The 21,170-nt window shown below is 48.1% G+C and overlaps 1 protein-coding gene across 5 annotated transcripts in view; it reads left to right on the top strand.

Moving 5' to 3' along the window:
* Positions 1-21,170, top strand: part of LOC146799484 (uncharacterized) — an 82,730-nt gene that overhangs the window by 22,514 nt on the left and 39,046 nt on the right. For 3 of the 5 annotated variants that reach the window (XM_085627044.1, XM_085627041.1, XM_085627043.1), the window contains exon 2: positions 5,428-5,616. The exons of 1 other annotated variant lie outside the window; for it this stretch is intronic. In XM_085627044.1, coding sequence (XP_085483170.1) covers positions 5,455-5,616 — 162 coding nt within the window. In that variant the 5' untranslated portion in view covers positions 5,428-5,454. Of the gene's footprint in view, positions 1-5,424; positions 5,617-21,170 lie in introns of all 5 variants that reach the window. One more of the 5 variants, XM_085627042.1, reaches the window with a different exon arrangement.

The following is a 21,170-nucleotide window of genomic DNA, read 5'->3' as shown; positions in this document are numbered from 1 at the left end:
ACAATACTATATATCTATTCTGAAACAGATCTCCTACACAGGGCACACCCGACTCTTCCCAAGAGAGGGGCACACAAGTTTAGTCCCTTTTCTTTCTTGGCCCGTAAGAAGGATGGGGGTCTCAGGCCCACTCTGGACCCAAAACTTTCTTGATTTTCTTTAAGAAAAGTTTAAAATTATGTCTCTTAATCATGTCCTCCTGGCCCAGAAAGCACTGACTCAAATCACAGGCATTACCTCTGCTTTCCACTACCAATTCTCAGTTTTACAATTCGGTCTTAAAATGGCTACATGAGTTTTCACCAAAGTGCTCGCTGCTGTGTTGGCCTCACTCAGGAGGGAGAAAAGTCAATTTATTTTCGGACTTGGAGGGATGGCTGGTGAAGGCAGGGCCCACACCACAGCGCACCCTCACCCTACTAAATCACATGAGCTTCTCCATTAACCAGGCTAAAGTCCCATCTTGTAACAACTCGAAGGTTGGGCTTCAATGAATCAGTCTTGGACAAAACCTACATGAGCACTTTCCTCTTCTGAGGATCTTGGATAATCGTGATATGATTGCCATGTGTCAGGGTCTAAATCCAGTTCTACCAGCCCTTTACCCAATGGAGCTTGATTGCATTGTGCTTAGATTAGATGGCGGTAGGGGGTGTGGTTCCTTCAGTGGGGTCTCAGGAGGAAGTGACTCCAGCACACTGTTTATGTGGAGATCTTCTCATCTGTCACACTGGACCTCCGTTGGTGCTATGTGCCACTTCAAGCTCATATTAAGTTGTCCCATCGGTCCTCTGAATTTACAGTTTAACTGATGCGTTCTCATTGTGATGGAGCCCTCCTCTAGGGGCAATAACTGTGCTAGGTTATTGGCCCCAGTCCGAACAGTGCATACCCACCAATGTGCTACAGTTGAAGGCAGTTCCTTTACCACTGAAGGTGTTGCTTTCCTCCCTCCCTCCCCTTTAGGGAATGCTGTGCAGGTTCTGTTTGATGCGAGTGACATAGGTTCTTGAACTCTGTGTTGGGAGGTCTTGTGGCAGTGGGCTCTGCAACAGGGTATTTTTTCGCCGGCACCCATCTGTCTGGCATACTGAATGTAAGACCTCTGCACCACCTGCCTTGTGGTTCCCTGTGCAGTGACTTCTAGCTTCCAGGTCTCGGGTCTGCTTTAGAATGTCGACCATGAAAGGCTCTCATTGATCTGTACTGGGCAAGGAGAATTTGGTATGTTGATCTGCTGAAACACGGCATTCAGCCCCCTTCCACACAGAATAAATCTGCTTTCACAGCAGCATAGTTGGGCCTCAGACCCTGCCCTCAGACTCTTCATCTACATGGACGGAGATTGAGTGGTGTCGATTGGAGGTTTGCCTGCCACCTATAAGTTTCAGATGTCATCTTGGTTGCCCAGAAACTAGTACCAAGTGGTTCTATGCGGGATACTGGGTTACCCTTGATTTTGGGGGCAAGTCCACAGTTTTAAACACCCCCATAGAGCTCGCCTACCTGACATTCTGCAATTTTGTTTGCTCAGCAAGTCTTGTTGGAGTCTACTGCAAAAGCGGCACACATAGGATGCCGCTAATTAGGATCTGCAGTCCTGGACTAGAGTGCAGTCCTCCGAGTGACCAGCTTATTGTGTCAGATGGCTTCAAGCATTCCATTTCTGTTCAGCTGGTGATGACTGGTATAGGGTCTGGAATAGTACTGAGTGATGGATAAAACCCATAGCTGTGACGTCTTGTGTGAGGGTTATTAGCTTTAAGAAGGAAAAGAGAGTTATTAACCTGCCTGCATGAGCTATAATTGGCTGCACACTGCTGAGTGTTATTGTATTATTGTGGGTCAGAGTGGTTAAATAGGAGTTGACATTACTATATAATGACCTCACTGATGGCTAGCCATATATCAGACCTTCTTATTTTAACTGTACATTGGAAATAGTAAAGCGATTGGGCCGTTTCATTTCTATATAACTTTGTAACCTGTACCATGCAGCTTGCATGCTGCTCTTTGATGGCAGTTCATAGTTCACTGTGCTAGATTACGTATGTAACATATGAACTGCACAGTAACAATAGAATCCCAGTGACAAAAGCAGTAACCCACTGAGCCCTGCACATAAAATACTGTTCTTTGATATGCATGGTACACATTCTCTGCTGCAGGCATATTAACCCTCTGTGCTACCTTAGATGATTCAAAATTCCCATCTCGCTCCAGCAGGTACATCAGTCACCAGACGCTGGTGAACCACATCTGAATATAAGTGAGGCCGCTTTTATTGTTGCATGAAAACTGCTTGATATACAAGGAACTTTGCGGTGCCGGCCCCCAGTAACAACCACCCCCCCTTATCCAACCACCCAGGGAAACACCTGATGCTTACCCCGGCCTTGCTATCACCCTCCAATGGTGCCCCTCATCTTCACATAGACCCTCTCTCGTGTGTAGTTAATTTCTTTTATAGTGCTACTCATCCCAAGTATGTAGGGCAGGGTGTCGGAGTGTGTTACATCACACACATATTATATAGAGACAATGACTCCTATAAATGTGAAAGTCAATGTATAGGAAATGTTACTTAGGATAATGGGGGTTACAATGTGTAATCATTCTTCCATCCATCATTCAGTCTTTCACCATTCATTCTGTCCTGTGTACCAATTCATATCCAAACATATTCAACCATTTGCAAACCTATCCATCATGTATCCTTCTATCCATCATTTCACTCATCCATCCCTCCATCCACACACTCATCCAGCCACTCTTCCACCCATCCATCCATTTACTCATCCATCCACCCTTTCACCCATCCAGCAATCCTTTCACTTACTCATCCATCCACCCAGTCACTCATCCTTCCACCCATTCACCCTTACAGTCATCCATCCGTCCTCCATTTCTCTACCCATCGACCCTTTCACTTAGCCATCCATCCTTCCTCCACCCACCCATCCATCGACTCATCCACTCATGAATCCATCCATCCATCTTTTCTCTCATCCATCCACCCTTTCACTCCTTCAGTCAACTATCCATCCTTTTGTCCATCTACCCTCCCTTTCACTCACTCATTCATTATTACATCCACCCTTCCACTTATCAGTTCATCAATCCATTCATCAGTTCACTCCTCCATCTAACCATTCGCTCGCCCATAATCCACCCTTTCATTCATCCATCCACCCTTATACCCATCCATCTATTTTCCTTTTCTCTCATCCATCCTTCCACTCACTAATCCATCCATCCTTTCTCTCATTATTCACCCTTTCATTCATCCATTCACCATTTTACTAATCCATCCAGCCACCCGCCCATCCCTTCACTTACTCACTCACCTACCTTTTCTTATTAATTATGAGCTGAGCCTTTGTCTGCAGAGTTGCAGACAGTAGAGGCTCATCAAGGACTTCACCCCTGCTGTAGTTCCTAAAGCAAAAAGTGGGTTGGGGCGAGTGTTCGCTATGTCCTGCACATTGGCAGTCTGAAAACGTGGAAGTCCTGCGTCATTTATGATGCACAGTGCCAGGACGTAAGGCGGCTGTGACATGGTGTTGTTTCCAAGGCTTTAAGCGAGTTGAGAAAACTTGGGGGTCTCTCCAAATGGAATGTCCGATGTAGTTAAGGGCGTGACTTAAAACAGGGTAGATAAAATGATGTGCTTAGCATAGTGTGCTGCCCGACTGGTATGCTGCTACTTCTGTCATTGTATCCAGATATATAACACAACAAGTAACATTACACCTACAACAAGCCAGAACTATTAGCTTTGTCAATGGTCGTTAGTTGCATAAAATAAAAAAAACAGCAACCATGGCTTCGTTGAATATAATATTGAAAATGCATGAGTTCTAAAATAATGAGACTTTGAAAGATCCATAACCCCTTCCTTTTAACTTCTTTCACCACCTTCTTTTGATGAACTGGATTCTATTCCTGTTTACAGTTATAGTCACATTGTGACCGCCACAGCATAAGAGAACTTAATATTTAGCTATTTCCATGCTAAGAATGTGCCCCTGACGAAGGAATGAGGGTCCCAAAATACATTGGGCCTATGTTGATCACAGTGAATGGTACGGATAATTGAGTGACCTTTATAATTAGGATGTTCTGATTATGTATTGTTTAAGTGTACAATTTGACAGTCTCTGAGAATGGTCATTTAGGATTTTGAAAGAATGTATTAAAAGAATGAGAATTAAGAAGAATCACTGTTTTAAAATGTATGTATGTATATCAAGCATAAGTTGTGCACATCTTTGTCCAAGTAGCCAGTTGGCTTCTGGCCTCATCCAAAAGTTACACCATATATGGTAAACAGAAGTAAAGGTGTAGCACACGGATCGAAAAACCCAGGTTGAAAATAGAGTACGTTTTCTTAAATAGAAGTGCACGGTCTCCATGAACTACTGCCCTAGACCAAGGCAGGAGGAGACCCACCACATGCTTTAACAGGCCAGACTGGCCCATAGTCATTCTATATGTGACAATCATCAGCCGGCATACAGAATGACAGTGGGCGGGTGGGGCTGCTCTTATGCTCAGAGTAAGAGTGCAAGGCGGCCCCAGCAGGGAACTGAGGCTTCTCGCAGGGGAACAGTGCTGTTCTCTGCAGTGGCCAAAAGTACAGACAAAAGGAGTCTGTAAAAGGGATCATCACTCATAACGGACGTGAGGTCCAAATTGCGGACGGTCTGTGAAATTTATGGATGGTTGGTCACACTAGGGGGTCCCCATCATTTTGTGTTACGCCACTGATGTCAGTACATCTTGTAGGGTTGAGCTGTAATTGGAGTCACATGGGAACACCTGGTGGAGCTGGAGAACTGTTACTGAGGGACATATTTTCCTGTTCCAGTCTAGTATCTGTAATCTATTTGTTATGGGAGGAATCTTTGAGGAGATGTATGGTATCCACAGAAATATATCATTACTGAAGCTAACTTGCTCTTACATTAATTTTCATGAGAACTAGACTGGATACTAATAGGAGAGCAGTTGTATCAAGCGCCTTGGCTGGCTGGTGGTAGATCATTTCTAGGGGACTTGTGATCGAGGACAGGTAGGATCAGTATTTGTATTAACCAAATGAGTAGCCTCTATTAGTATGCGTGATTGCTGTCAACATTGGAATGCTGCATTGCAGTTTATTTTATGTTAACACTATAGTCAATATCTGGAACGTTCCATACAAATGTAATGGGTGCAAGGTATGTCCAGGGCCTCAAAGTAGGAAACTGGACATTATATGGCAGAATTAGAATTTGATCTTCTTCACACTGTGCCATTTAGCACTGGAATTCTTCATGGTTTACCATTTTTTCTTATTTTAATCCTGGTCTATTTTTTATGCACATAAGCTGTCAGTTTATATACAGTTTGGCCTAATACTCCTATATTTGTTTTGAAAAGCAGATAAACAAGTACCTGTGATTGGAATAAATGGCGGCTTACCATTGTTGTGTTCCATACTGTACCAGCGACTCAAGATACAATGTAGGGAAGAACATTTCTTTTCATAGGATTCCAGCTGTCCATGTTGAACCTAAAAGGCACCAGGAATGGCTGAACAGGATTCGTCGCGATCCAGGGCCATATTTCAAGGTATTGCAAGTTACTTTTGAAATTCACATTTCAGAGAGACAGAATTGCTCTGGTTGAATGTTTGTTGTGCAAGGCAAAATAAATTAATTAGGTTTATGCTGTTATCATACAAAAAATATAACCAGACTGAAAGATTGAAAATAGAAAACATTATTCATTCCTTTTATCAATTTCTTATAGCTTAGCAGATGGCATTCCAAAATACAAATCCCTGTTGGTTGACAAAACTTTAAAACTTGTTTTTTTGTTTACTTAGCATCTAATACTATAGTTTTAAAGTTTCCAAATGCTGTAAACATTTCACCCAGTTCATTAATATCCATTTATAATCAATGGAAGGCTGAACTGTTCAGCTGGCCTTAAGTCATCACCTTCAACTTGCATACAGATGTCAGCAACTCACAAAGTAATCTTGCAGGTTCTGTGATGGTAGTAGGTGATGTTTAACTTCTCAACATCAATATCAGCACATCATGCTGACTAGTGACATGCTGACTAGTCCGGAACTGAAAAATATGACCGGACAAAACACCAAGCATTGATGTTAACTTCATCCCACCATTTGTTGTATGAAACCGCTCCTTTCTCAGGCCATTGTTGGAATTTGAAACTTCTTGGCCCACCTTGTGGATTTCCCTGTACGTGATATTAGAAGAGAGAGCAAGTGGGCGGTCACAGAGGTCTTCCCTAATGTATGTGTGAAGATGCTGTTGACAGGGTAAAGGTTTAAGAGAGTCTTACTGTACTTTAACTGAACTTCCACAGCATGCTAAATTCAGTTAATGACACTTAAGAGATAGAAAAGACAATAATGCAGCCTAACTAAATAGGCTACAAAGGCCCCAACTTCATCTTGAAGTGAAAAAGAAGCCATTATACTATGTTTTGTGTATTTTCTTATGGTGTATAACACACAGAAAACCTCCCTTCCCAAAACTCCTTTTTTATGATGGAGATAAAAGAATGGGACAGAGTAGCCCTCCATAGGCTGCCATTTTATGTCTCAAGCTAAACGCTGTGCCTTTAAGAAACTCCAGAGACTACCAGTATCCCATGATGCACAGCCAGTGACCGTTACTTCAGTTCTTTTTTCCGGCTCCTGCTATCAGGACCCTGGAGTATTGAGCTCAACCAAATTTTGTTTTTTTTCATCAAAAATCTCTTCAGAAATTCAACTTTAAGGGTTTCACTCGACCGTGGAATGAAGAAGGCCATAGAGTATGTATTATTTGTCTATCTGCTACTCACGTTCCTGAATCCTGTTCCATCTGTGAAACCTTTTCCAGGCGAACCCTACGTGACGGAGAGCATTCGCCTTTAAGGAGCAGAAGAACGAAGAAAACAGCAGATCTAGTCAACAGGTGGGGCTTCAGGGTGAGGAGAGGGTCAGTCCTCTACCAGGGTCATATCTTCAGCCTCTAGGGAGCTCTCCAGCAGAAGAAGGGCTGAAAAACGGTGCTGTTCCCGGTCGACATAGAAAACTATGATGTCGAGAGCAGCAGCAGCGACCTGTTCGCCGTCGACCCAGGGCTCTGGGTCGAAACAACGTCGACATGGAACAACGAAGAGAAGGTCGACGACGGTGGCTGCGCCAACCGCTAGAACTCGTTCGGCGTCAAGAAGCCCACTGCAGATGGTAACAAGATCACCATCGAGAACGTCGCATCACTGGACGTCTACCCATCATCGACGTTGACGCATCACCACTGATCGGTGTCGACTCATCACCGTCGATCAAGGTCTCCACGGCGAGAAAACATCGTCATTCGCCTTCGAGAAAAACCCATAGATCACAGACTCGGTCTTCTTCAAAGAGTCTACAGTTGACGTCTGGAGGAAGTTCTCTTTCAAGACGACGTCGAAGGTCGCCGTCGACTAGCAGATCGACGTTGAGGAAGAAAAATAGTTCTCCTGTAGAATCAGTGACTCCCCAGAAGGCTAGGAAAAAGAGGAGATTAATCTATTAATCGGATTCAGGGTATTCTCGGAAATACTCTCCGTCTAGAACCATATCACCTACTCAGTCTCCTCCTCATCGTCCCCATAATCAGCTTCCTCCTCCGCCTCCTCCTCCTCTACCTCCTCCTCATCAGCCGGCTACACCTCCACCTCCTCCTCCACCTTCTACTCCACCACGAAGGCTGAGATCCAGATCTCATACGAGGGATCGTTTTCATGGACGTAGACGTTCCTACGCATTCCCACCACCGACCTCACGGTGGAAGATCCCGTTCTAAACACACCAGGGACACTTTCTCTACGAGTACAGGAAGATATTCACCTACTTTGTCAGACTCTCCACCTCAAAGGATTCCTCCAATTGATGATATCACCATCTTTCAAGAAGTGTTGGTTCGAGGAGCTACGAAATTGAATATTCCTATGTCCATTCCTACTCCATCGACTTCTGTGATATTTGAGACTTTACAGCAAAGACCTGCATCTCGCCCTTTGCTTCCTTTGGTACCAGACCTCTTGGAACCGGGGATGGAACTTTTTCTTACATCTTCTATTAAGCCCGCTCCATCCAGGCTGCAAAAGAAGTATCGCCCTCCAGAACAGGATCCCACATTCCTACGGGCTGACCCGCCACCAGACTCGGTCATTGTGGTGGCTGCTTAAACACAGCATACCTCGGCTCCAACATCCACAGTTCCACCTGATAAAGAAATCCGTAAAGTAGACTCAGTGGGAAGAAAAGTGTGCAACACAGCAGCGACCTCCATGAAGGCTGCTAGTGCAACAGCGCTTCTAGGTAGATATGACCGAGCACTATGGGAGTCACTCCAACAATTTGCTGAACATCACCTAGAGATAGGAGGGAGGACTTTAATGTAAGATCTTATGGTTTCTAACTAAGTTATTAGCGCGGCTGCAGACACATCACTTCTATCAGCGCATGGATATTGTCATGGAATGGCACTCAGGCAGCATTCATGGCTGCGCTTGACTCCCTTGAAGCCTGAAGCACAGCGGCGTATCTTAAATCTTCCTTTCTCCGGCTCTACACTTTTCCGATCTCCTGTAGATGATGAGTTGGCACGCATGAAAGTGGAAATGGAGACATTAAAAGTGGTGGGTCTTGAGAGACCAAAGGCACAGAGAAGATCTTTCTCTCCTTTCTCAAGAGGATATACAACACAGAGGGTTCAAACCCCTCAGTGGTATTAGGGTCGACAGTCTGGTACACAACTATCGTATCAAAGATCCTACCAACCGTACCAGAAAAGGCAACCTAGAGGAAGGTCAGGACAATCTTCACAAGGAGGCAAGATGCCTACTGGCTCCAAGCCCTAAATCCTGTCTTCCCCCTTTTCCGTTACCCACTCCGGTAGGGAAAGCATTCAACATTTTTGGCAGAGTGGCAAAGTATCACACAAGACAAATGGGTTCTGAATATTGTGCGCTATGGATATTCTCTACAATTCATCAGCCCTCCACCATCAGTGCCTCCAAAACGGTCAAGATTCTACCTATCACAATTACAAGCGGAAGTGAACTTTCTCTTACAAAAATGGGCAGTAGAACCTGTTCCTTCGCTGCAACGAGGCAAAGGGCTGTATTCAAGATTCTTTCTCGTCAATAAGAAAGACAAGAACGAGTTCAGACCCATTCTCGATCTAAGGGAGGCAAACAAATGAATTCGGAAGGAAACATTCCGAATGTTAGCATTACACCAGATCTATCCTCCACTACATTGGAAGGATTGGCTTGCGCAATAGACCTACAAGACGCATACTTCCACATTTCCATCATAAAGAAACATCATAAGTTTTTGAGATTTGCAGTGTGAGACAACCAATACCAATACCAATACTGTGTGCTTCCAATCGGCCTGAAGTCAGCACCCAAAACCTTCTCCAAGTGCATGTCGGTGGTGGCTGCCCACTTGAGAAAACATGAAGTATTCGTCTACCCCTACCTAGACGATTGGCTGATCAAAGCATCCACGTGTCAGGAGGTTCAAACACATTTCAATTGGACCTCCGACCTTCTCCTTCATTTAGGATTTCACGCGAAGCGTACAAAGTCTACCTCGACTCCTGTGCAATGCCTACAATATCTGGGAGCATCCAGCGATACTCGCACGGCAAACATGTATTCTTCGTAGGAGAGACGCTTATCTATCCTTCAGAAGTCAAGCTCTCATGTCAGTGTCGCATCTCACTGTCAGGAAGGTCTCCTCTCTTCTGGGCTCCATGGCGTCTTGCATATTCCTCACACCGAATGCACGTCTCCACATGAGACCCCTGCAGGAATGTCAAGCACAATCTGCCCTCCAATTTTCTTCCATTAAGGTTCACTTGGCAGCCTTGACTGCTTACAGGAAATGCCCTTCACAATCTTCCTTTTTCAGGATTCCTGTTATTAAAGATTTCTTGGAGGGTTTGAAAAAGGTTTTTCCTCCCATTAGAAGTCCTTCTCCTCCTTGGGAGCTTAATGTGGTGCTTTCTCGTTTAATGCAAGACTCCATTGAACACATTCATAAGGCTACTCTTCAGCACCTGTCCTGGAAGACAGCTTCCCTTGTAGCGATCACCTCTGCCCGCAGGGTTAGTGCAATTCAGGCACTTTGCTGTCAAGAACCGTACACAGTTTTTCATGCATCTAAAGTGGTTATGAGGACTCATCCGAAATTCCTCCGTAAGGTAATTTCGGGTTTTCATGTAAACCTAACTATTTCCTTGCCTACTTTCTTCCAGCATCCATCTTCTCCAGCGGAGAGATAGCTTCATTCCCTGGACGTAAGAAGGGTTTTGAAATTTGATCTGGACAAAACTAAGGATATAAGGAGAGTGGATCAGTTATTTGTAAACTATGGCTCTCTCCGTACAGGTCTAGCCACTTCTAAACTATCCATCTCCAGGTTGTTTCCTGTATTTTGCTCTGTTATCAGAAAGCTAACAAATCCCTTGACGGTAAGCCTAGGGCTCATTCTACCAGAGGGAAGGCAGCTACTGCTGCTTTACTTCTTAATGTACCCATTTCAGAGATTTGTAAGGCTGCTACCTGGAGGTCAATCCATACATTCACAAACACTACTGCCTAGATTATGATGCCAAGGCAGATGCTCAAGTAGGACAGGCTTCCTTTTGGAACCTCTTTGCTTAAAACTGCAATTTACCTTTCTGTCTCTTCCACTGCGTCTGCGTGTAGGGATGGGCTTGCTAGTCTATTCAAGTGCTTATGACTATACATGGAAATCCACTGCAAGAGAAGGGATAGTTTCTTACCTGTAACTCCAGTTCTCTTGCAGGGGTATTTCCATGATAAGTTATAAGCAACCAACCCTCCTCCCCGGTGGAATAGACCGTCTTATCCATTGTTTAAAATGGGCATTCACTCCTCATCGCCTTCAAAAAGAACTGAAGTAACTGCCACTGGCTGTGCATCATGGGATACTGGTAGTCTCTGGAGTTTCTTAAAGGCACAGCGTTTAGTTTGAGACCTATAATGGCAGCCTATGGTGGGCTACTCTGTCCCATTCTTTCATCTCTATCATAAAAAGGAGTTTTAGGAAGGGAGCTTTTCTGTGTGTTATACACCATAAAAAGTTACACAAAACATAGTATACTGGCTTCTTTTTCACTTCAAGATGACGTTGGGGCCTTTGTAGCCTATATTAGGCTGCATTATTGTCTTTTCTATCTCTTAAGTGTCTTTACAGGGCTTACTGAAGAAAGGCGAAAAATATCCACTTAAGAAGACATACCCTCACTCCCAGCACTTGGTGAATTTTTATTGGATCTGCCAGAGGGTGAACTATTGATTGGGGGGTGGAATTTAATGACACCATTGATACAGCCAAAGATCGATACCCAGCTAGAACACGAACACGTGGGGTCTCCCCAGTAGGGGGATTTACAGAGGCACTAGGACTCACTGATACATGGAGATATCGACACCCTGATGAGCATCAATTCACTTTTCACTCAGGAGTCCACTATAGTCTCTCTAGGATAGATTATTTTTTTGCCTCCCCTGAATGTCTAAGAAATGTGGTGACAGTGGAAATTAGGCCGAGGGGCATTTCGGATCACTCTCCAGTGTTACTGACATACGCACGTAGTCACAAAGTACGACAGCGCATTTACCCGATATATCCGGGGTATCTACAAGTCCCTAAAATCAAGAAGGCTATCACTACTACGACCCAGGCTTATTTTCAGGATAATGTGTCATCAGTTAGTTCTCGTACTGTTCTCTGGGAAGCGTACAAGACTGTGATCAGAGGGGAGCAATTGCAACTATCATGGGTCACAAACGTGATAAACAACAAGACTTAAATGACATAGAACTTGGATTGCATGAGGCGGAAAGGCAATGCGTCCTCGATCCCTCTCAAGCCGCGTCCCAACGCCTGTCCCTCAGACAACAAGAATACAGGGAGTATCTCAAAGATACGGTTAGAACCCGTATGACAGCAACCCAACACAAGATTTATGAAACTGGCGATAAGGCCGGTAAACTCCTGGCATGGTTGGATAGGCGGGAGGAGGGTAAGAACTGCATAGCCCAGCTCCGTGCAGCCAACGGGCAGGTAGTAACAGACCCAGAAAAAATAGTACAGATATTAGCGAGGCACTTCCAACAGGTCTATACGTCGTCGTCTACTATGTCCATGGAAGAGGCGCAATCATATATTAGAGATATCGCCATGCCCAAACTCACCCCTAAGGTGACCCTCCAACTCGAAGCTGATCTCACGATTGAAGAACTGCAGTTGGCGATCAGCTCCCTACAATCCAGGAAGGCCATGGGACCCAATGGTATACCAGTAGAACTATACAAAAGAACGGCGGGTACAATTACCCCTTACCTGCTTAATATGTTTCGTGACAGTTTGCAGCACGGCGAACTTCCATTAGATCAAAGACTGACCACTATAGTAGCGATCCCAAAACCGGGAAAACCCCCCGAGGAGTGTGCCTCGTATCGCCCCATATCCTTAATTAATGGGGAGGCAAAAATTCTGGCGAAACCTCTAGCGATGCGACTCATGCCACACTTAGGGACACTGATACACCCAGACCAATCGGGCTTCATGCCGGGCAGAAGTACAGCGTTAACTTGAGACGCCTACATGGGGTGCTGCTGGCTCGCATACCTCAGATACAAGAACCAGCAGTTATCCTCTCCCTAGACGCCCGTATGGCGTTTGATACGGTGGAATGGCCCTTCCTTTTTGCGGTCCTAACCCACATGGGCTTTGGTCCCAAATTTTGTGCATTGATACGCTTGCTTTACACCAACCCAGTGGCACATGTGACAGCTAACGGGCACATTTCTCGGGATTTCCCACTCTCACGCGGCACACGCCAGGGCTGTCCACTGTCGCCACTCTTGTTTGCTCTAGTCCTTGAGCCGTTGGCGGCATGGATTAGATGGGAACCACTGATTAGGGGACTGAGATGGACGGCGGATTGGGAGGATCGCATCTCATTATATGCAGATGACGTGCTACTGTATATGGCCTCCCCCAATCGTTCAATTGAGGCGCTACTTAATATCTGTAAGCTTATTCGTCGTGCGTCTGGGTACAAATCTGTTTTGTTTATTTTAAATGGACCGCCCCCTCGGCTCCTCAAGGACTACCCACTGCAAGTCGCAAATGACACATTTAAATATTTAGGAATCAATATAACTGAAAGTCCGGAGGCCTTCTATAAGCTAAATCTCATACCTCATCTGGAGCGTTTCACACGGGATGTGACACATTGGGGCACGTTACCATTGACGTTCCTGGGTAGGGCAGCGCTTTTTAAAATGATGGCGCTTCCTCGATTCCTTTATGTACTAGAAAATGCACCATTCATGGTACCCCCACGTTACTTCAAGGCAATAGAGGCACAGGTCTCTAGTTTGCTATGGGGGGAACAAACCAGCACGGATTGCACAGGGCAAACTGGTAAAGGGATGGTACGACGGGGGAATTGCGCTCCCAAATATACAATTGTACTACTGGGCAGCACAATTGAAGATCATTAACCAATGGATACATGCCCCACAAGCGGACCCTGCCTTTAAAGCAGATAGACACAAACTTGGGGTAGAAAGTATGATGTCGGCACTATATAACGAGAGGCGAACCCCCTCTCTGCTTGGTCCCACAAAACACACTATTTCTCTTTGGCACAGGGAACATACTAAGTTGGGCTGGCGGGGTGTTATAACCCAACTTACTCCCTTATGGGACACTAAACGGTTGAGGCGACTTAGGAACAACAAGGGATTCGCTCAATGGGATGCAATTGGCATCTCCGCAGTGGGCGATATGTGGAGTAAAGGGGAAATAATCTCGTTCGAGCGTCTTCAGGACCAATACCAACTGGCAGCGTCAGATAGATTTCGCTATCTGCAGATTAAGCATGCGTTACAAGCCGCCCTACCAGCGTGAGTTAAGGTTCCGGAAGCTACTCCTATAGAAGATAGATTACTAACAGATCACATGCACAGGCGAGCTACTTCATTCACCTATCGAAAGCTAGTCAATAACTTACCAGACCCCACTGCGGTAATTAGGAGAAAGTGGTCAAGAGATGTTGGAGAATTGCGGAATACTGGCCCAGGGTTATGCGGACAATATCACAGGTGGAGGGAGTATCACTGCTGCCAGAGCCCAAGAGTTGCCTACTGAACGTGTGGGAATCAAATGATCTTACACTCCTGGCTCAGGTGTGGGTTACACTGGGAATAATAGTTGCAAAGCGGAACATCGCACAAAGATGGGGTTCGGAGGAAATACCGACGATTGCAGCCTGGTGTAATGATATGGATGGTGTTATGATAATTGAAAAATCAGTTTATATTAACTGAGGGTGTCTGAGCAAATGGAATAAAATATGGGAAGGGTGTAATAAATTTAGGGGATACATCTGTGAGCCTCCTAGGGCGCAGTCTGGAGAAACATCGGAAGAGGAGACAATTGGAAACATGTGAGAATATCGGCAGAAAAGTAATTACCACTGAAGATTTATTTGTTGCATAATCGTTCTGGTGAAGTCCTGAGGTTTTTGGAATGTGATTGCAATTTACATTGTTTTTTTTTTGTGATTTTTTTTTTTTTAAATAACATTTTATTAACAGTAAAATCCGCAGCAGTTACAGCAGTCGTGATACTTAAGCAGTACCTATTTATACAGGGTGCATGTAAGGGCATCATAGACGACAAGCCTCACATCAAGGGTATTTAGCACAGAGACAAACCAAGCATAAAACAGTGTACAGGCGATGCTCCTACCCACATAGTGTATGATTAGGTTTCTCCAGGAGCTCCGGACAACCCACCCACACCTAAGTTGTCAAGTAGGGCCCGTCTCTCTCGTCGGAGTTCTACCGTGGGAGAAATGCAGATGTCCCCCCGATATTTATTCCACCTTCCCCATTTGTGGTCCCATTTTTTGGGGCAACCTCGACCCTTATAGACCGTTTTCTCCGTCACCATCGATAAATCCATGTCTTTGGCCCAGGCGCTCAACGATGGCACGGCGGCTACCCCGCATTTCTGGGCAATATTTCTTTTAGCTATGGCCCAACCTAGCGCCGCCCATTCCTGCTCCGCTTGGGTAAGGTCAGTATCATCCCACACTTTAAGGAGGCATAACTGAGGGGAGGGGACAACCGACTTACCGGTAGCCCGCGCCATCTGACGAGTGACTTCTGTCCAATAGTGTTGTATGGGGGGGCAGGCCCACAAAATGTGTGCGAATGTGCCTACATGAGGACAATTCCGAAGGCAGAGCTCATCGGGACGCCTACCTAGTTTACACAATAAGGTCGCATCAAAATATACACGATGCAGAACTTTGAGCTGAACCAGGCGGAGCCGCATCGGTATCGCCACCTCCCGAGGGGAGGCAAGCGCATCTCTCCATTCCTCGTCCGACATTTCGCCCACATCCGTCTCCCACCTGGCCCGTACTTTCTGCATTATGTCAGCTCGGTTATTGATTAACTTTTTATATGTTAAGGATATGGCCCTGTGGTCCATTGGATCTAGCAACAATCTATCTTCCAAGGGCGAGTGGTCTGGAAGGGGAGTCTCAGCGGGTAGTACGCAGTCGATAGCATGGCTTATTTGTAGATAGCGGTAATGCTCAGAGGGAGCAAGCTGGTATTTAAGTTGAAGCTCCGCAAAGGTCGCCTTCCTGCCTTTAACCCATATGTCCCCCACTGTAGAAATGCCAATAAGATCCCACTTATCGAACCCCGCACAGGTGCTCAGCCGTCCCAGACAATCCGGTTCCCAGAGCGGAGTGGCCTTAGTCAGCCGCCCGTACCACCCCATTCGCTTCTGGAGAAGATGCCAAGTTTCCACCGTTCTGGCCGTGAGGCCAGTCAGACCTAATTTCTTCGGATTCGAGTATAAGGCCCTGTTATATCCTCCCTTCCCCATGAGCCATCGGTCGGTTCGGAAGCTAGGGTCATCCTGCGCCCCGAATACCCACTGGTTGATCGCGATCAGTTGCGTTGCCTGATAATAAAGGCGTAGGTCCGGCAGTCCAATCCCACCGTCGTACCAGCCCATAGTCAGTTTTTGCATTGCAATGCGCGGTGGTCCGGTGTCCCACAACAATCCCCGCAATGTAGCGTCGATCTTTAAGAAATAGGCTTCTGGGACCGGGATAGGCGCATTCTGAAGGGCGTAGAGGAAACTGGGGAGGGCTCGCATCTTGAAAAGGGCTGCCCGGCCCAGGAGTGTAAGGGGCAGCGTTTTCCAATGGAGCACGTCAGATTTGAACCGCTGCAATGGGCCTTCTAGGTTTCGCTCGTAGAATAGTGTTGTATCCAATGTTATAAAAACACCCAAATATTGGAAACCCTGTAGCGCCACCGGTATATCGTATCCCCTGGGGCTAAGCGGCGGATCACCCCGAAGTGGATATATCTGGGATTTGGACCAGTTGATCTGGTATCCGGAGTGGGCCCCAAATATATGAAAGATATGTAGTACCCGACGGATCTATCGCGCGGGGGAGGCCAGGTACAGTAAAATATCGTCCGCATATAGCGAGATGCGGTCTTCATGATCTGCTGTCCATTTAAGGCCCCTAATTTCTGGGTCCTTTCGGATCCAGACCGCTAGTGGCTCCAGTGCCAGGGCAAAGAGGAGCGGTGACAGGGGGCAGCCCTGTCTCGTGCCACGACCGAGGGAAAAGGAGGTCTAACGGTGGTTATTGACTGATACACTAGCCGTGGGCAAGGTATATAGCAGTCGAATCCATCCTATCAATCGAGGGCCCAGCCCCACATGGGTTAGGACAGCGAAGAGATACTCCCACGCCACCGTATCAAACGCCATCTTGGCATCGAGCGCTAGCAATAGTGCTTCCTCTTGGAGTGTTGCCGCCCGACCCAGGGCCCCATGGACTCGACGCAGATTACGTGCGGTGTTACGGCCCGGCATGAAACCCGACTGGTCCGGGTGGATCAGGGCCGTGAGATATGGGAGCAGTCGATTGGCCAGCAGCTTAGCCAGGATTTTGGCCTCCACTGCGATCAGGGAGATGTACGATGCACATTCATCCGCTGGTTTGCCGGGTTTACGGATTACCACTATTGTGGCAGTGCGGATTTCGGCCGGAAGGGTGCCGGTCTCATAGCACTCCTTGTACAAGTTTAGCAGGTGGGGTGCCAATTTCAGAGCCATATTTTTCATGAATTCTATTGGGATTCCGTTGGGACCCATGGCCTTTCCGGAGCGGGTATCCCAGATGGCTATCTGAATGTCCTCTAGTGAGATATCTGACTCCAGAGTCTCTTGTTCTTGCTGGGAGAGACATCGCACATCAATGGTGGCGAGGAGGTCTGCCGCCCAACGCGCCTGCGAGTCCTGCGGCGGGGTATATATTTGCTCATAATAATGAGCAAACGCTTCAGCGATATTTTGAGGGTCTGTGATCAACACCCCATCCGGCCCTTTGATCGCTCCCACCCATCGCGCCGCCAATTCTTTCTGCTCCAGTCATGCCAGCAATTTACCCGTGCGTTCCCCCAGCTCATAAATTCTGTGCCGGGTGAAGAGAGTTCGTCGACTGGCTTCCTTATAGAGCAGTTGTTTATAATCTCGTCTCTTGACTTCCAATAGGTGTTGGGCCTCGTGGGCGGAGGTGTGTGCAGTCCCTTGCTCGAGCTGAAGTATATCCGCCTCTAGCTCGCAAACACGCCGTCTGCGTTCAGTTTTGTGTCCCACCATCCGGGACAGCGCTCTCCCTTTGATAACTGCCCCGTAGGCGCCCCAAAATGTGACCGCCGAAGCCACCGACCCCTCATTTTCATCAAAATAGCAATCCGTGTCGTGGCGCAAGGAATCTCTGATGTGCGGGATTTTCAGCAACCATGGCTGAATCCGGATGGGACCAGGTTGTCGCTTTAGACTGGCACCAAAGAAAGATATGACTGGGGAGTGATCGGAAATCCCCCGTGCCAAGCTCGAAGAATCTGTGAAGTTATGAATATCTTGCGCGTGTGTGAACAGGTAATCAAGCCGTGAGTGACTTCCGTGTACTCCGGATTGAAAAGTGTAAAGCGTGTCTCGGGGGTGTGACCATCTCCAAATGTCCATGAGGCCGAATGCGTCCGCGAAATTGCTCAGTTGTGAGCCCCGCGGATCTCTCCCTCGGGGTGGGGTACGGTCTACTGTGTCGTCCATCGTCAGGTTAAAGTCGCCGCCCATAACCCCAGCACCCTCCGGAAGGGTCAGTAGAAACGTCCCAACGTCCGCCAGGGTCTGGCGCTGAAGGCCCGGCGGCGCATATACCGAGAGCAAGTTGAGGGCCTTCCCTTCCCAACTGCCTGAGCAGACAACATATCTACCCTGGGGCTCGGTATGAGTTGTGTGAACCACATATGGGCAGCCCTTTCTCAGGAGGATCCCCACCCCTCTAGAGCCCGACGTAAAGCCCGAGTGGGCAATCATACGGTACCCCTTCCGGTCTAGGGCATGACAGGAGTTGCCTATGAGACGTGTTTCTTGGAGCAGCACTACATCTATACGATGTCGGTGTATGTATTGTTGCACTATGCTCCGCTTAATTTTATCGCCCAGCCCGTTAACGTTCCAGGTCATTAGACTAAGTCTCTGAGCCATTGCCGTATAGTCGTAATAGCAACATACTGGGACGGTCGGAGTGACCCCCGTACAGGGTTACCAATGCAAACACCCTCAGTGACAACACCCGCCGCCCCCGCCCTTTCTGATTGTGACGGAGAGGAGACCAAGAGTCAATAGGTGAATAGTTCGTGCCCTGCCCTGACAAAAGGTATCGTGTAAGACTACTGCAGAAAAACAGTGCATAACAACCCCCCCAACAAATTCAATCCCATAACATACCCCACCCTCCCTGCTTCCCTGCAGAACGGGACTAAAACTGCCCGCCTCCCCCAACATGCAGAGTGCCTGTCTCCCCCCCCCCCCCCCCCATAAACACTGCGAGGAACGTGTGCTGCCCCACTCCCATCATGGCAGCTAGCATCATACAAAACCTTCCCCCTTCTCCCCCAACCCTACTCTCGCCAGGCCAGCGAATTCCATGAAAGGTCCGCCCGGCCAGCCCGAACCTCGCTCCACCAAGTATCTACTCATTGGAGTTAGACTTGTTTTCTTGATTGGTCTCGGTGGGGGTCTATCAGGAAACGTATCGTTGAGGGGAGTCCATCTATGTTCGTGGAGGCTCGGCTCTCGCCCCTCGGATGTCTACAATGGAGGGCCCTATTGGCCATCAAACACAGAGTTCAACTCTCTCCCCACGTAAGTACCATCTATACCAGGCATAATGTCACCATGGGGATAGTAGTCCGCCCTCTGCACAGCTACAGGGGAATTTCAGGGCTGCCATGTTAGATCATATACCATCGTCCATAATCAGTGGTCCTCCGCAGGGCCCGGGGCCCTGGAGTCAGAGCGCGAAGGCGAGCGCCCCTGTTGGCGCCAATCAGCAGCCGCATCTGCTGCCGAGGGTTTCTTCCTTTTCCGGGTGTCTACAGTGCACCAACCCTCCAGCCAGTCCCATGCATCCTCCGGGCGCGTGAAGAACCACGATTTGCCCTCGGCCTCTACCCGAAGCTTGGCCGGGAACATCATTGCGTACTTGACATCGTGGTCACGCAGAGCCTTCTTCACTTCCTGGAAGCTTCGTCTTTGTTTCTGGACTCGTAGGGTAAAGTCCGGAAAGAACGTGATGTTGCTATTCTCCACAGAGACGGGTGGCGCTGCCCTCGCCGTTTGAAGGATAATGTCTCGGTCACGGAAGTTAAATACTCGGGCCAGAATAGGTCTAGGAGGGGCCCCCGGCCTAGGGCGACATCCCGGCACCCGATGGGCTCTTTCAATGGAAAAACACTTGGAGAGTCCCCTAGGTTGCAGGTGAGTGAGGACCAAGTCTTCGACAAAGAGGTCCACCACTTGCCCCTCTGCCCGTTCCGGAACACGAATAATTCGCACATTATTCCGACGCATTCTACCTTCGTAGTCGTCTAGCTGCCGGGCAAGCACTTCTTGGGAGGCGCGTAGGTCATTGACCTCTCGTTTGAGGAGGCCGGTGTCGTTTGACAATTCTTTGGTAACCTTTTCCACTGCCCCCACCCGGTCGTCAATCTTTCTTACATCCTCTCGGATCAGACCCACATCGGTGGCCACAGTGTCGATCCGCTGTTCAAGTAACGTCTTGACGGCCGTAATGGCGTCCAAAAGGTCCTTGCTCGACGGGTCAGGCTTACCGTCCGAGGCCGGCATCCCAGCCCGATCTCCGCTCAGTTGCTGGTGCCACGCAAATTTGTCTAGTTTTGCCTGCGTCGTCGTTTTGCTGTTCCGCCCAGATGGCATGAGTACCCTTCAGTGGGCACTCCCCAGCTAGAAGGCGCAGCCGCTAATCCCCGCCGCCTGCGGTGGAGACCTCCACCCGGCCTTTCTGTTTTCGCCGACTTCACCCCAGTCGCCAGTGCACTCCACCCGGCTTCAGGGTCGTTCAAGGGAACGTGGGAAGGCCAGTCTCTGTCCTCTCCGTCCCCGCTACGCCTCGGTAGGATTATCACACTCCAGCCAGTAGCCCCCACCCTGGGAAGCCTGGCGTCGCAGTTCAAAAGGCGGCCCCTGGATCCAGCCGTCCGGCAAGGCGGTACCCCGGTTCCCCCAAACCGGTCGTCGTTTGATCAGCACAATCGGCCGAGTCCTGCCCCGTCGCAGCCGAGGGAGATCAGGGACCCCCCGGTTAGTCTCTCATCTCACTCCCAGGTAGGTCTACGGAGGTGGTGGGAGACCTCCACGCGCTCTCACCCACGTCGAGTGTTCTTCCTTCACCCCTCACCGATTACTGAGGCCGGGGCATCATCGCTACCCCCGGCATAGTAGGGGGACAACCAGCATCATGGACGAGGCCCCCAAAAACCCCGAGGCCTGGCCTCTATTTGGTATCAGTCCGGTGTCTGGACACTCCGTAGGGCCCACGTCGTCGCAGCGGAAGTGTTGTGTTCGGGCCGTCGGTATGGCCGCTCACACGCCTCAGCACACACCACCGCCGCACCAGAGGCGCCGCACTCCCCTCCACCGCCTTTGC

Source organism: Triturus cristatus, chromosome 9 (assembly GCF_964204655.1).
Source record: "Triturus cristatus chromosome 9, aTriCri1.1, whole genome shotgun sequence".
NCBI classification, from domain to species: Eukaryota; Metazoa; Chordata; class Amphibia; order Caudata; family Salamandridae; genus Triturus; species Triturus cristatus.
The sequence above is the reverse complement of the archived record's forward strand: the minus strand, read 5'-3'. Positions and strand labels throughout refer to the sequence as shown.